Source organism: Rhinatrema bivittatum, chromosome 6 (assembly GCF_901001135.1).
Source record: "Rhinatrema bivittatum chromosome 6, aRhiBiv1.1, whole genome shotgun sequence".
Taxonomy (NCBI): Eukaryota; Metazoa; Chordata; class Amphibia; order Gymnophiona; family Rhinatrematidae; genus Rhinatrema; species Rhinatrema bivittatum.
Window position 1 is genome coordinate 115,488,955 of NC_042620.1, and position 14,833 is coordinate 115,503,787.

At 40.5% G+C, this 14,833-nt stretch overlaps 1 protein-coding gene across 8 annotated transcripts in view; it reads left to right on the forward strand.

Moving 5' to 3' along the window:
• The window catches only part of SCRN3 (secernin 3), a 73,332-nt gene that overhangs the window by 42,679 nt on the left and 15,820 nt on the right, over positions 1-14,833 (forward strand). For all 8 annotated transcript variants that reach the window (XM_029605813.1, XM_029605814.1, XM_029605812.1 and 5 more), the window contains 3 exons: positions 6,444-6,653; positions 13,387-13,549; positions 14,193-14,373. In XM_029605813.1, the coding sequence (XP_029461673.1) occupies positions 6,444-6,653; positions 13,387-13,549; positions 14,193-14,373 (554 nt within the window). The remainder of the gene's footprint in view (positions 1-6,443; positions 6,654-13,386; positions 13,550-14,192; positions 14,374-14,833) is intronic.

Consider the following 14,833-nt stretch of genomic DNA (forward strand, 5'->3'; position numbering starts at 1 on the left):
TCCCAGTTCTTCCCTTTCCCACCCAGTCTCTGTGCCTCCCTTTCTCTTCCTCCCCAGTCCTCGAGTTACATTTTACCCTGTTGTTGTCCCCCTCCTTAACCACTTTCTGAATTCCTGCTCTGCCTCCTCCCCAAGGAACTTCTCACAGACCTGCAGCCCGGCACCCCTAACCTGGTGGGGCTGCAGATCCATGCTTCTACCTTGGGGCCTTTCTCTTCCCTCTTGCTGCCTGAATGGTTGAAATATACACTGTTTGAATGGCAGAGCTTTTGTATTTATGGAGCCCTGCATGGTTCAGACATCAGCTGTTTGAACTGCAGAGGGTTGTACTAGTTCAAAGCAGCTGATATTTGAACTACATGGGGCTTTGGTTCAAACAAGTTTTATTTCAATCACAGACGGCAGGAACTACAGTGCACTGGCTTACAGGAGCTGTCCAAGAGTGGAGAGACATTTGCCTGCTGCTATGCCCCTACAGAGTAAGAATAACTCAGAGGACAATTTTTTTTATTTTGTTAAAGCAGTAGCAGACTTGGGACATTGATCATCAGCACAGACCCTGTTTGCCAGAGCTAATGCCCCTGCTCCTAGTAAATGCTGAGGTGATTCTATCAGAGTATCCTGCTTTGAGTTTTGGTTCCTAGTTTCTATGTTTGGGTTACATTCAGTGCTTTGTTATTAGAATACTGAGGATATTTTTGGTCTGCACCACATATAAGTAGCTGTGATGATATCAGAGAGAACACTGTTCTCTGCCTCCATCTGCTGGCAGGGGAAACAATCCATGTCTGTATTGATGTAACAGAACTCCAGGAAAGGAAATTATAAGAAAATGTCTCCTTATATTGGGGGAAAAAATGCCTAATATGACATCTAATAAGTGAAGTAAAGAATTAAGGAATCTTTTAAAAAAGAAATCCTTTAAAGTGCCTTGATAATATTGGGTATTTCCTCAAAATAGGAGCATACTCATTCCTAGGTGCACTTAACTCTGTTCGCTTTCCTTATTTTTTTAGTGCCCTATATTCAAAGTGCATCCAACACTATTTAGTCGGATAATCGGGACTTATGTGGCTAAGTAACAGCCGCTGAATATGCGCCTGTGATCAGTGGCCACTGCTTAGCCATATAAGTCTCTATAGGACTAAATGTTACACGCACAAAAAGTAGGCGTGTACTGGACGGAGTGGGAAGGGAGCAAGTTAGCTGTATAATTTAAACAGCTAACAATCGATATTCGGAGTTAGCTGCATTGCGTGTAAGTTTAGAAGCACCATAGAGCAGGTCTAAACTTAGCTGGGTAGACTTATCCGGCTAAGTGCGTACATATATGTGTATATTCAGTGGTTTCGCCATGCCGCTGAATATTCCTTATAACTTAGCTGGACAAGTTCTAACTAGCTAGCAGGGTCATTCTGCATTGTGCGATGGGCCGTTATCGTGGCGGTAAATTGCTAATTAGGGGAAGGGGAGGAATGTGGGCGGGGGTTGGGCGGTGTTAGAACCTGGTAGCGCTGCGGGCGATTAATGTTTTACACATTATTGCTGGCAGCACCACCACCGGAAATAACACCACCTTTTCTTGTGGCGCTATAGGGGCCGTAGAGTGCGGCGCGGCCGTATTGCAGCGGCTGGCTGCACACTATCGCCCGCCCCTTTTCTGGCTGCGGCTCATTCTGCTATATTGATTGCAGAATAATGAATCTAGGCCTAAGTTACTTATACGGCCAGCTTTGAATATCTACTTATTGATTCACTCTTAACAAATAAATCCAAATACAGCCAGTATAAAACAGCACAACTACAATAATCTTCTAATAAAAATAACTACCAAAATTAAAATACTTAAATAAAAATTCCTGTCCAACAGAGGGACATATAGCCCATTCCTTATCCTTTCCTAAGGCCTGTGGTATTTTATTTTGTATTGCCATAACACCAAGGATGCTAAGGTAATGTTCTAAACATACATCAATGTACAAAGAGGAACAGCATATGAGAGAGGATCACCCAAAAGTGTATCTATGAAATTCTATGAGCTGGTATCATAAAATATGCTTTTTGCCATCAAACAGGCATCACAGCCATAAAGAATAATAAGCTACTAGCCCAGCCACTACTACTTATTTGAACAAGGTAGTTTTTTCCGGCACCACCTAATTTTTTTTGTATATTTTTTTGCAGATAAAATCCAATAAAAACTCTTTATCAAGTACTTATCTTGACGTTCTTCCAAAAGTAGAAGTTAAGAGACCACACAGCATATGGATGCTTCAAGACATTTTTCCAACAGTGTTGTCTTAGGCTATTAATGTGCCCATTTGTTGTTAAATCCCTTATAAATCAGTGGGCCAAGTGTAACTCTCAGACATTCTTCATACTCTTAACATACTTGAGAAGCACTGCTAGATGAAAGACAGCTGGGGGTTGGGCATGCAAGATCATTGGAGTAAGGAGGAGAAGGTAGATAGTGAGAATTGGGCTCTTTCTAACTCCCCCTCCTCCTCTCTGCCCTGATGATCCTTGACACCCCATTCTGATAGTGGTCCTAAAAGCCCTTAAGTCTAACCCCCTATCCCTGGTTATCCTTGAGCCATTCCTCTCCCTCATCAGCCAGGAAAGTAAAGGCCGCCTCTTTAAGTCAGAATCACCTCTGTTTTAGTGGGGTGGGAGCTGTCTGATGAGCACTGTCCGTTGTCCTCAGTCTCCTTGGACAGGGGTATGGGACCTGGAATTCAAAAGCATAGCCTGCTCTTTGCCTCCTTGGGGCAGGGAAAGGAAGGGAGCAGTGCTGCTTTCTCTCCTCTCTTCTCTACCTCCCCTGCTCCGCACCCAGTCCTTTTCTCCATCCCCCTCCGATCACCACTCAGATTGCCTCCCCCTACTTTGATCATCTCACTTGCATCTCAGTCCCTCTGATCCCTTCACATACCTCACAGCACTTTTGATCCCGATTCACTTTCCCGTCTCCTCGCACAACCCACAGTCTTTCCAATCCATTCACTCTCTCCACTCTCTGTCCCCCACCCTACCTCCCACATACACATCCTCTCATTCACTCTCTTGGCCCTTTTCACCCTCACCAGTGTGGTCACCAACAGCAGAGGACCTGGGTTGATAGCGTAATAAGCAGGAAGCCAACACACTTAGGAGTGGCAGAAGCAGTGTGGCTGACAAGCATTCAGCCTTCTTTTTTTTTTTTCCTTGGCTTTTGTCCCTCACAGCCTCCTAAATTGTGCTGGTAAAATGTACAAATATCAAAGCCATGTGGCTGCCCTTGTCTCAGGATATGCAGCTCCAACACTTTCTGTCTTTTGTTTCCTCCAAGGGCTGAGGGGCCATAAATATTACATGCAACTACTAGCTCCGTTCAATTTCCTCAGGGAAGCCAGAACAGATATACATTAAGAACATAAGAAAATGCCATACTGGGTCAGACCAAGGGTCCATCAAGCCCAGCATCCTGTTTCCAACAGTGGCCAATCCAGGCCATAAGAGCCTGGCAAGTACCCAAAAACTAAGTCTATTCCATGTAACCATTGCTAATGGCAGTGGCTATTCTCTAAGTGAACTTAATAGCAGGTAATGGACTTCTCCTCCAAGAACTTATCCAATCCTTTTTTAAACACAGCTATACTAACTGCACTAACCACATTCTCTGGCAACAAATTCCAGAGTTTAATTGTGCATTGAGTAAAAAAGAACTTTCTCCGATTAGTTTTAAATGTGCCCCATGCTAACTTCATGGAGTACCCCCTAGTCTTTCTACTATCCAAAAGAGTAAATAACCGATTCACATCTACCCGTTCTAGACCTCTCATGATTTTAAACACCTCTATCATATCCCCCCTCAGTCGTCTCTTCTCCAAGCTGAAAAGTCCTAACCTCTTTAGTCTTTCCTCATAGGGAGTTGTTCCATTCCCCTTATCATTTTGGTAGCCCTTCTCTGTACCTTCTCCATCGCAATTATATCTTTTTTGAGATGCGGCGACCAGAATTGTACACAGTATTCAAGGTGCGGTCTCACCATGGAGCGATACAGAGGCATTATGACATTTTCCGTTTTATTCACCATTCCTTTTCTAATAATTCCCAACATTCTGTTTGCTTTTTTGACTGCCGCAGCACACTGCACCGACAATTTCAATGTCTTATCCACTATGACACCTAGATCTCTTTCTTGGGTTGTAGCACCTAATATGGAACCCAACATTGTGTAATTATAGCATGGGTTATTTTTCCCTATATGCATCACCTTGCACTTATCCACATTAAATTTCATCTGCCATTTGGATGCCCAATTTTCCAGTCTCACAAGGTCTTCCTGCAATTTATCACAATCTGCTTGTGATTTAACTACTCTGAACAATTTTGTGTCATCTGCAAATTTGATTATCTCACTCGTCGTATTTCTTTCCAGATCATTTATAAATATATTGAACAGTAAGGGTCCCAATACAGATCCCTGAGGCACTCCACTGTCCACTCCCTTCCACTGAGAAAATTGCCCATTTAATCCTACTCTCTGTTTCCTGTCTTTTAGCCAGTTTGCAATCCACGAAAGGACATCGCCACCTATCCCATGACTTTTTACTTTTCCTAGAAGCCTCTCATGAGGAACTTTGTCAAACGCCTTCTGAAAATCCAAGTATACTATATCTACCGGTTCACCTTTATCCACATGTTTATTAACTCCTTCAAAAAAGTGAAGCAGATTTGTGAGGCAAGACTTGCCCTGGGTAAAGCCATGCTGACTTTGTTCCATTAAACCATGTCTTTCTATATGTTCTGTGATTTTGATGTTTAGAACACTTTCCACTATTTTTCCTGGCACTGAAGTCAGGCTAACCGGTCTGTAGTTTCCCGGATCGCCCCTGGAGCCCTTTTTAAATATTGGGGTTACATTTGCTATCCTCCAGTCTTCAGGTACAATGGATGATTTTAATGATAAGTTACAAATCTTTACTAATAGGTCTGAAATTTCATTTTTTAGTTCCTTCAGAACTCTGGGGTGTATACCATCCGGTCCAGGTGATTTTCTACTCTTCAGTTTGTCAATCAGACCTACCACATCTTCTAGGTTCACCGTGATTTGATTCAGTCCATCTGAATCATTACCCATGAAAACCTTCTCCATTATGTGTACCTCCCCAACATCCTCTTCAGTAAACACCGAAGCAAAGAAATCATTTAATCTTTCCGCGATGGCCTTATCTTCTCTAAGTGCCCCTTTAACCCCTCGATCATCTAACGGTCCAACTGACTCCCTCACAGGCTTTCTGCTTCGGATATATTTTAAAAAGTTTTTACTGTGAGTTTTTGCCTCTACAGCCAACTTCTTTTCAAATTCTCTCTTAGCCTGTCTTATCAATGTCTTACATTTAACTTGCCAATGTTTATGCTTTATCCTATTTTCTTCTGTTGGATCCTTCTTCCAATTTTTGAATGAAGATCTTTTGGCTAAAATAGCTTCTTTCACCTCCCCTTTTAACCATGCCATTTCTGCTCCGCTTTCTCGGGTCCCAGAAAAAAAGGTGACAGGACGCCATTCTGGGTTGTTCTGCCAGAAATTAAGCCCTTGGTAATGGACGCCAAAAGGGGTTGAATTAGTACAAGTTTGAAAGTTGTGAGCAATAGAGCCATTCATCCAAAACCAGGGTTGAAGCCTTGACAATTGGCAGTACTGCTTATAAGTTTCAAACTTGTACCTTTTTGTGTCTGTTCCTTGCTCTGCATAGTCTGCTTCAGTATCACCCCATCCCTTTCTGTACCTTGCAATACAGGAGAGCTGGGGGAGGGGAAATGAGGGGAGGGTCTGGATTAGGGAGTAGAGTGACTGTTGTCTTTTCTCTGTGCTGCAAGCTCACCTCCTCCTCTTCCTTGCAGGCTGCTTGGAGGGAAGGGGTTGGAGAAGGACACTCCTGCTGCTCTGTCATTTAAACCCTAAAAGAAGTGCCAGAACTGTGCTCCTGGCTGTTCCCCCATTAATTAAGCCCTGCAGTGCTACAGTAACAGTTCATCAGAGTATTGAGCATGGATCACAGCTCCCTTTTGGACCAAGCGCTGCTTGAGCCATTCAAAATGTGTCATGGTTACAAAATGAGCAAGAATCTGCACAGTACTCTTAATCTCTGAAGGCCGGAAGAGGAGTTAAGATGAGTTTTATGACAGTGGGTGGATGGTACCTTGCAATGCCATATCTCTGTTTATAATGATCAGAAAAAAGAACTGTTGTGAAGACAAACTTTCACAGCCAAAAATAAATCATCAGCATTAGTCCGGCAATTATATTGCTTCTCAAATACCTGAGTGGGCCTTCGGCTTGATGTGTGATGCTGTATCTGAAGTATGTTTTAGTGCCCAGGAAAATATTCTCCATCTGATCTTCCAACTATGATGCCAAATGTACTCATACATTTTTCTCTCTCTCTCTTTCAAAACAGGAGTACGCAATATTTCCAATAATCTTTCAATAACAACCAGAATTGATCGGGAACATCCAGAAATGAGAGAATATGCCAAAAACAGAGGCTGGTGGGATGGCAAGAAAGAATTTAATTTTGCTGCCGTATACTCGTATGTTAACACTGCTAGAATGACTTCTTCAGGTGACAGATATTGTCAAGGATATAAACTGCTGAATAAAAATAAAGGTGATTTATTTTTCAGTGAGATAATAATGATTTAAAGATAAGACTAAAGACTGCTCATTTGCAGGTGAATTTTAAAAGTCCTGCACGCGCTGAAGCTGGGAGATATGTACACGAGTCTGGCTGGCGCATGCCATGTGGATTTTAAAAGGCATGCAAGTGTGTGTATTTCCTGGTATGTGCACAAAAAAAGTTTTAACAAAAAAGGGGTGGGGTGTGGAAGGAGTCTGGGCAGGGTGTAGGCGGGACTTGGGTGGTCTGGGTCTGTAACCTGAAGTATGCATGTAAGTATTTATGTGCACAAGTGCGCACCAGGGTCCCATACCACGTAACTTTACTTCTGCTGTGGATGGCGTGTAAATTTTAAAATAAAAATATCAGGGCTAGTCAGTGGAGTTTGAAGGATCAGGGCTTATAGGGTAAAAGGGAAGCAAGATAATTAGGGGGATTAGGAAGTCCTAGCCTTTATCTGGGTGAACGGGGAACGGACTGGGGAAATTGATAATTACGTCGGCATGCATATTCAATACTTACGCGGTAGAGCCTGCATTTACGTAAAAAGTGCGCATCCATACAAATAACATGTACCACTGATTTTATATCTTACACGCATATATTATAAAATGGCCGCATCCATTCGTGCGAGCCGGCAAACGCATGTACAGTATGCCTGTGCAGCTGATTAAAAGCTTCCGTCTGAGTCGCAATTAACTTGGGATTTATTTTGATGAAGCTACTAAAACAAAAAACTTTTCTAGTCAAACCTCTTCAGTTCCTTAGTGGTTTTTAGTTTCTGATAGAAGTATACCCATAGATTAAGATCTCCCCCAAGGGGCAATAAAGATGTAGCACCATTTGACATCCCTTTAAATGTTGGTCTAACCCCTCCCTCCACACAGAATCCCAGTCTTGGTAATCTTCCTATTAATAACTGTTTTTTTCTTCTACCAGACAGCTTTTATGTGATAGTTGATAAAGTCCTCAATTCTGCAATATTCTTGAGCCACATAAATGGCTAAATACACAAAGAAATGAAAAAATGTCCTTAGTGTAACTGTCAAAATCACCCAATAAATCGCTTTGTGCAGGAGGAAAAACTTCAAATGTCTGATCTCTGCAATAACTGCCTGTAATCAGGAAATTTTAGGCACCATCATTAGAAAAAAAATCTCCTTAATGCAATTGGTGTATGTGATTTTTTTTTTTAACTTATTTTCTTTTTTAAGTTTTTTATTGAGCAGCATAATTTTTTAAAACTTTTAGAACAAGTGACACAAGTGTCACAGCTTAATTTAAGCCCAGTGTTGGCCAAATGTTTTATATTGATGGACTTGACTTAAATTTAAATGTGCCTGTTCAGCTTCAACTCCTGGTGTCCGACGCTGTCAGTGTTTCACCTCTTCGAGGCTTGTCTTTTTTTTTTTTTTCTTCTTATTGCTTTTATTACACAAAAATGTTGGATTCAATCTTTTGCATTTGCTCATGGGAACAATATAAAAATCAAAATTTGAGATCTCTGAATACACAATATAATGAAAGGATTTCCCAACTTTTTCTAAAAATTTTGGTTACTTCACCAAGTCCAGTCATATATTTCAAAACACAAGTAAGGGTCCTTTCCTGATCTGGTGACTTCTTAGGACCCCTCAATAATTCATCTCTTGAATAATAAAGAGCTGTTTTAAATGCCTTATATATCACATTAAAAGGGTACCCTCTATTTAGGAAATCCTGGAAAAGATTCTTCGATTGATTCCTATATTCTGCTGTTGAACACATTTTTTTTAATCCTTAGAAATTGGGTGAAGGGCAAATTGTCCTGAAGTGCCTTCAGATGGGCGCTGGAATATTCTAAATACTTATTGTGACCTGTGCCTTTCTTATACACACTGGCAAAAAAACAGGAACTGTGCTCATCAAAGCAGACAGTAACATCCAAAAATGAGATTGTAATCCAACTGTAATTTATAGAAAATTTAAGCTCTTCCTCACAAATGTTCAGTCAGTTGTGAAACATGATGACCTCGTCAATGGTCATCCCACAGCATAAAGATATCCTCAATATATCTCTTCCAAACAATTATTTATCTGTGAATGAAGACTGTTGTAGCCATTTTGTTTTCAAATTCTGCCATAAAGAAATTGGCTACTGATGGCGCCATTGTCACTTCCATTGCTGTGCCACTAATTTGCAAATATAATTGATCCTGAAACAGAAATTTTCTTACAAAGCAATCAATGCCAGGCTCATTGGAGTGGCTAGAGCAGCAGGCTACAATCCAGGAGACCAGGATTCAAGTCCCACTGTTGCTCCTTGTGACCTTGGGCAAGTCACTTTACCCTCCATTGCCTCATCTACAAACTTAGATTATAAGGCCTCTAAGGCCTTGAAAGTTACACTGAGGGCATTATAGAGGTCTTATAAGGGTACCCTCTATTTTAGGAAATCCTGGAAGAGATTATAAGGCCTCTAAGGCTTACAATCTTAGGGCCTCATTTTCCATGCCGCTCGTGTGCAATAAGGGACCTTACGCAAGCGAAAAGTCCCTTATCGCGTGCGATACCAGGATGAGGGCGGAGTCGGGGTGGAGTCGGCCCCGGAAGAGGAGGAGTCGGGGCGTCACCGGGGCCAACTCTGCGCCGACGCCGCGGACAGCGAAAATAGTCATGTTCATCCATATGGCCTTTAATTTCCCATTTTGCCTGGTCAGGTTTAATTAGTCTATGGTATCCTGGATCACCCTTGGATTACTTTTCAAATATTATCATTAAATTGGCCACTCTCCGTTCTTCAGGTTTGTGGGTGTTTTAAATGATAGGTTAAAGTTTAATATTATCCACTAATAAAATAATAGGTACATCACCCCAACCTACTCATTCCAAATACAAAGGCTTGCATTTTTATATTTGAGTTTTTCAAACTCTGGGTGAATAGCATCCAATTTTGTGATTTCATACTCTTTAGTTTGTCAGTTTGCTCTATTACATCTTCTTTTTTCACAGAGGTAGATATTGAAAGATGAAAGATAAGACTTGTCCAGCTAACATACAAGGGATATTCAGACCTGCTATTGAGCAGATCTAATTTATCTGATTAATTCAACTGGATAAGTCTGAATATTGGCACTTACCTGGCTAAGTTAATCGGATAAGTAACTCCTCCCCAAAATATCCATGTCCTTATCCAGATAAGTGGTGGCAACAATGCTGGACTAGATATTCAGTTGCTGCCACTTAGCCAAATAAGTCCTTACTTATATGGCTAAATAGCGCTGAATATTGACCTCCCAGTGATTTTGCTTCAGTTCCTCTGAATCATCATACACACTAGCAACTTTCTTTGATATCTCCACAGTATGCTTTTTGTAAATATCCAAACAAAGCATTAATTTAGGGGGTAATTTTCAAAAAACCTATGCACTAAAACAGCTTTTTGAAAATTACCTCAGGGACTGTATGCACAGAAGCACATGCAGAAGCAATGTCATGCATGCTTTTAAGTGTATTTGAAAGAATTCTTCTGATTGGAGTTGGGGTGGGGAAATAATTTTTGAAACTATGCACATAAATGTATGTGTACACATTATACCTGGCACCAAACAAGCATAAATGTATGCATGTATTCTGTGAAGAGGTACATGCATACCTGCTAATTTTCAGTCCACTTTGATAATTAGAGCCATCTTCACCCCTATGTGAGCTGTTATAAAATTACCTTCCCTGTTTTTCTGCTTTGTCATCATTGAAAGCCCCTTTTACCCCTTAGTCATCAAGCAATTGAACTTATTCCCTCACAGACTGTTTGCATCAAATGTACTTGAAAAAGATTGTATTTGTCTTTGTGGCAAGCTTCCTTTCAAATTCTGTTTTTAATCTTTATAACCACTCCTTTAGTTTGTTTAATTATTTGGCTTTGATTATCTGCTTTTACAAAGCGGAGAAACAAGTACAATAACTACAATAATTAATACGGTGCAATTGATTTCCTCATTTTATCATAGTCTCCCTTTTTAAAGTTAAATGCTTCTGCAGTAGTTTTACTTAATGGCCTCGCTCCAGTGATTTATTGTCAAATTTGATGCATTATGATCACTATTGCTAAGTGGCCCCACCATCATTACACCTTTGTATCAGATTCTACATTCCACTGAGGACTAGATATCAAATAGCTCCCCCTCTTATTGGTTCCAGGACCATAAATGAAACAGTTATTTATAGTACCTAGAAACCTTACCTTCCTGGCATACCCTGATGGGAGCTTTACCTAATCAATGCTGGGGTAATTAAAATCTACGATTATAGTATTGCCAATTTTATTTGCCTTTCTAATCTCTTGTTACCATTTCACTATCTGATTCTGCATCCTGGCCAGGCAGACGGGTAATATACATCCACTGCTCTACTCTTCCCTGTCACTCATGGAATTTCTATCCATAAAGATTCTACAGTTTATTTTGTTTCCTGCAGGACTTTTATCATGCTTGGCTGGATGCCATACTTAATGTATACTGCCACCCCTCCACCAATTCGAACTACCCTGTCATGTTATTACAATGTCCCTTGGTTATCCACCTTCCACTATGTCTCTGAAATGCCTATTATGTATATATCTTCATTAAGTGCCATACATTCCAACTCTCCAATCTTACTTTTAGACTTCTGACTTGCACATAGAGTATTTTTTTAAATTTGTATTCACAACCTGCATAGCAATTGATAAAGGACATTTGGATTCCTTCATATTTGTTGCCTTTTTATTTAATTCACCTAGGTTATTTCAGCCTTTACCACATTCTCCCTCTCCATCAGAATATTCTAACTTCTCTGTTATGTCAATATACTTAGACAATACTTCTCTCTGAACCATGCACTCCTGAGCAACTTTCCCTCGTGATTTAGTTTAAAAGCTTCTCAAACTCTGTTTTAAATATTACTGCCAGCAGTCTGGATCCTCCTCCGTGGTCAAGGTGGAGCCTATCTGTCTGAATAGGCTCCCTCTTCCCCAAAATGTTCACCAGTTTATAAAAACATTTAAAGCCCTCTTCCCTGCATCATCATCTCATCCACACATTGGAACTTGAGCTCAGCCTGTCTCTGGGGTTCTGCACGTGGCATAGGAAGCATTTCTGAGAATGCAACCCTGGAGGTTCTGGATTTCTGGAAGTCTAAATTTGGTGACCAGAACCTTCTTCCTGCACCTTCCTGTGTGGTTAGTTCAAGGCTGGATAACTTTTTTTAATTAACTGGATACTAATCAGACATATTCAAAATCTTGCTGGTTAGATTTAAAGTCATCAGGTTACAGTTATCCAGATAACTTTAATCAGAGAGAATTCAGTGAGACATTTATTTATTTATTTATTTACATCTTTTTTTACTATACCGAAGTTCAAGACGAGGATTCTTATCACACCGGTTTACATCGAACCGAAACTTGGGAACAGGTTACAGATAACAGTTGACAAATAACACTAAATATTATCCCACTAAATATTCAGGACATTGTTATTAACACTCAGGCTGATACAGTACAGTGCGCTTGGCTTTTCTGTACACCCTCCAGCTTAATATCATAGCGATATTAAGTCGGAGGCACTCAAAATTAAAAAAAAAAAAAAATCTGCCCGCTGGTGGCTGTCAGCGGGTTCAAAAACCAGCGTCGGTTATCAGACCCACTGCCAGCTGACGCACAGTTGTTCCTAGCACCTCCTTATTAGCGCCCGTCCTAATTTAAATACAGAATCACGCGCCCAGGAGAGGTACCTGAGTGCGAGTCAGGAGAGCGGGCGCTCAACTCGGAGTGCCGGTTCTCCCGCACCTTTTATTAAATCGGCCTGATTGTCTTTAAAATGTAATTCTGCTATGGATGACACACAAGTTATAAAATAAAGGCAGAAACAGATGGGGTTTTAAGGGTCGGGACTAACAGGGAAGAAAGGAGGCTATTAAACTGGGGGGGGGGGGGGGGGGGTTTGGAAGTCCTAATCATTACCTGGGTGAAGTGGGAATGAACTGGTAAAACTGGTATGCGTCGGCACACGTGGCATTTAAAATCCCCCCACTTATGCGGTAGAAACGGCATTTGTGCGCACAGGCACACGTCCACTTAAAATTGCATGTACATGTGTGCATGGCCAGGCTGTTTTATAACATGCGTGTGTATATGTGTGTATGTTATAAAATGGCTGCGTTTTGGGCACGAACCGACAAATGCATGCTCATGTGTTTTTAAAAGTTACCGTCATAGAGTTCCCATGAAAGGGGGGTTTTTTTTCCTGTGATGGCAGCCTGCTTGCTATCACAGCACTAAAATACCGTGAAAGTTGACGTTTTCTTTACGGCTGCCTGAGGTTTTCTCTTTAAAAAAAAAAACACAAAACAAAACACACATTTCTGCTAAAGATTATTTGTGTGGTTTGTGCTCTATAGTTATGTAAAGCTTTTTTTGTATAAAATAAAAAAAAAAGATACAAATATTTTTGTTTACTTGAAATATTTAAATTACACCAGTATTTTGTGTATAGCAGAAAAGTTAAAACATGTTCAAACTATAACTTTTACTATTGTAATTAATCGCTATTGAGCATGTGTACCAGTTTGTTTCCTTATGATGGCATAAGATCTTAGCAAAGTTTCTCAATTCCAAAATACCTCAGCGTTCAGCATTCAAAATGCATTTTATTTGCAGTATGTACACTGTCTGTTTTATCTGGAAATAATTTTGATTTTTGTATAGGTAGTATTACAGTTAAAACCATGATGGAAATTCTTCGTAATAAAGAGAGCGGCATTAATATGGAAGGAGGCTTTATGACCACGGGAAGCATGGCTTCCATTCTACCTCAGGATGCCACGTTTCCTTGTGTTCATTTCTTCACAGGGACCCCAGACCCTAGCAGGTGAAGTATTGCAGCACTCCATGTAATCTAAAAGCCTGCATATTTCTAAGCTTTTATAATGCAAATTATTTGATTGTATTTAAGCTAAACACAGTTCTTTGAGTAAGGCTATTTGATTATAAAAACAAGAATGTTTAAGATAAATTGTTTTCTTGTTTGTGCAGAAATAGGAGGGTGCATGGAAAATCAAATCAGTTTGCACAGCTATGTGCAAGGGAAGGCTATAGAGGAGACAGTCAGTCCACGGTAGGGGGTGAGGTTCTGAGCGGAGATCTTCCGAGCTTCCTGGTTTTCTGAAAGATAAATCAGACTGCAAATCTGAGTGGAAATATGAAGACTTTATTTGATTGATTGAATATGTCACTTCTTCGAAATGTAGAGGTTTTATATAGTGAATACCTTTGGGAAAGGAAGATCTCAGATGTTTGTAGCAGGGTAAGCCCAGGCAGCATTTGGCATTTAAATATCTGTAGTTTATGTGCAGTCATTTAGAAATCAAAATTTGTCCAAAGTCTTATCAGAGGGGGTGGCACTGGAGGACCTTTGGAATAAACATGAGCAAGAGAAGTGTCAGTGTATTTCGTTTTGATGTTTTCTGTATCAAACAGGCACAAGAAAGTTCTGTTTTGCATTTTGTTTCCAGGTCCATTTTTAAGCCTTTTATTTTTGTGGAGAAAATTAAACAACTGATAAAAACCACCTCACCAACATTTGGTCCTGATGATCCAGTCAAACAAATCCCACGGTTTCAAACCAAGCCTGATCGAAGACATGAGCTATACAAAAAACACCAAGTTGCAGCAGATATTATGGAAACATCCAAGGTAAACACTCCCTGGGCTCACACTTTCCTTAAGCCTAGCCAAATGGTGCTGTTGTGTTTATGCCAATTTCTAGGAATTTGGCAATTTAGGAAGAACATTCATTTTCCAACAATAAGCTGGCTGAATTAGCCATTACATGTGGGTGACATCATCCAGAGGCACCGAACGGATTCATCTCTCCTAGCTAGTAGAGCTTTGAGCTCTACTTACATACATATTAACACAGTAATGACAGTGCATCTTGGAGCAGACCCTGACATGCTAACTCTAGACAGAGGAATATAGTACCATCCACATTTTCCATCCCTCAGCCTAGCAGCATGGATGTTGAACTCTCAGTAATCGCAGACCTCTCTTTACCCAGAAACATTGCAAATATCATTGCTTCGGCTAGAAAGCCATCAACTAATGTCAACAAAATGCCTTAGGTCTATTATCTTGTGAGCCCAAGCATGTATCT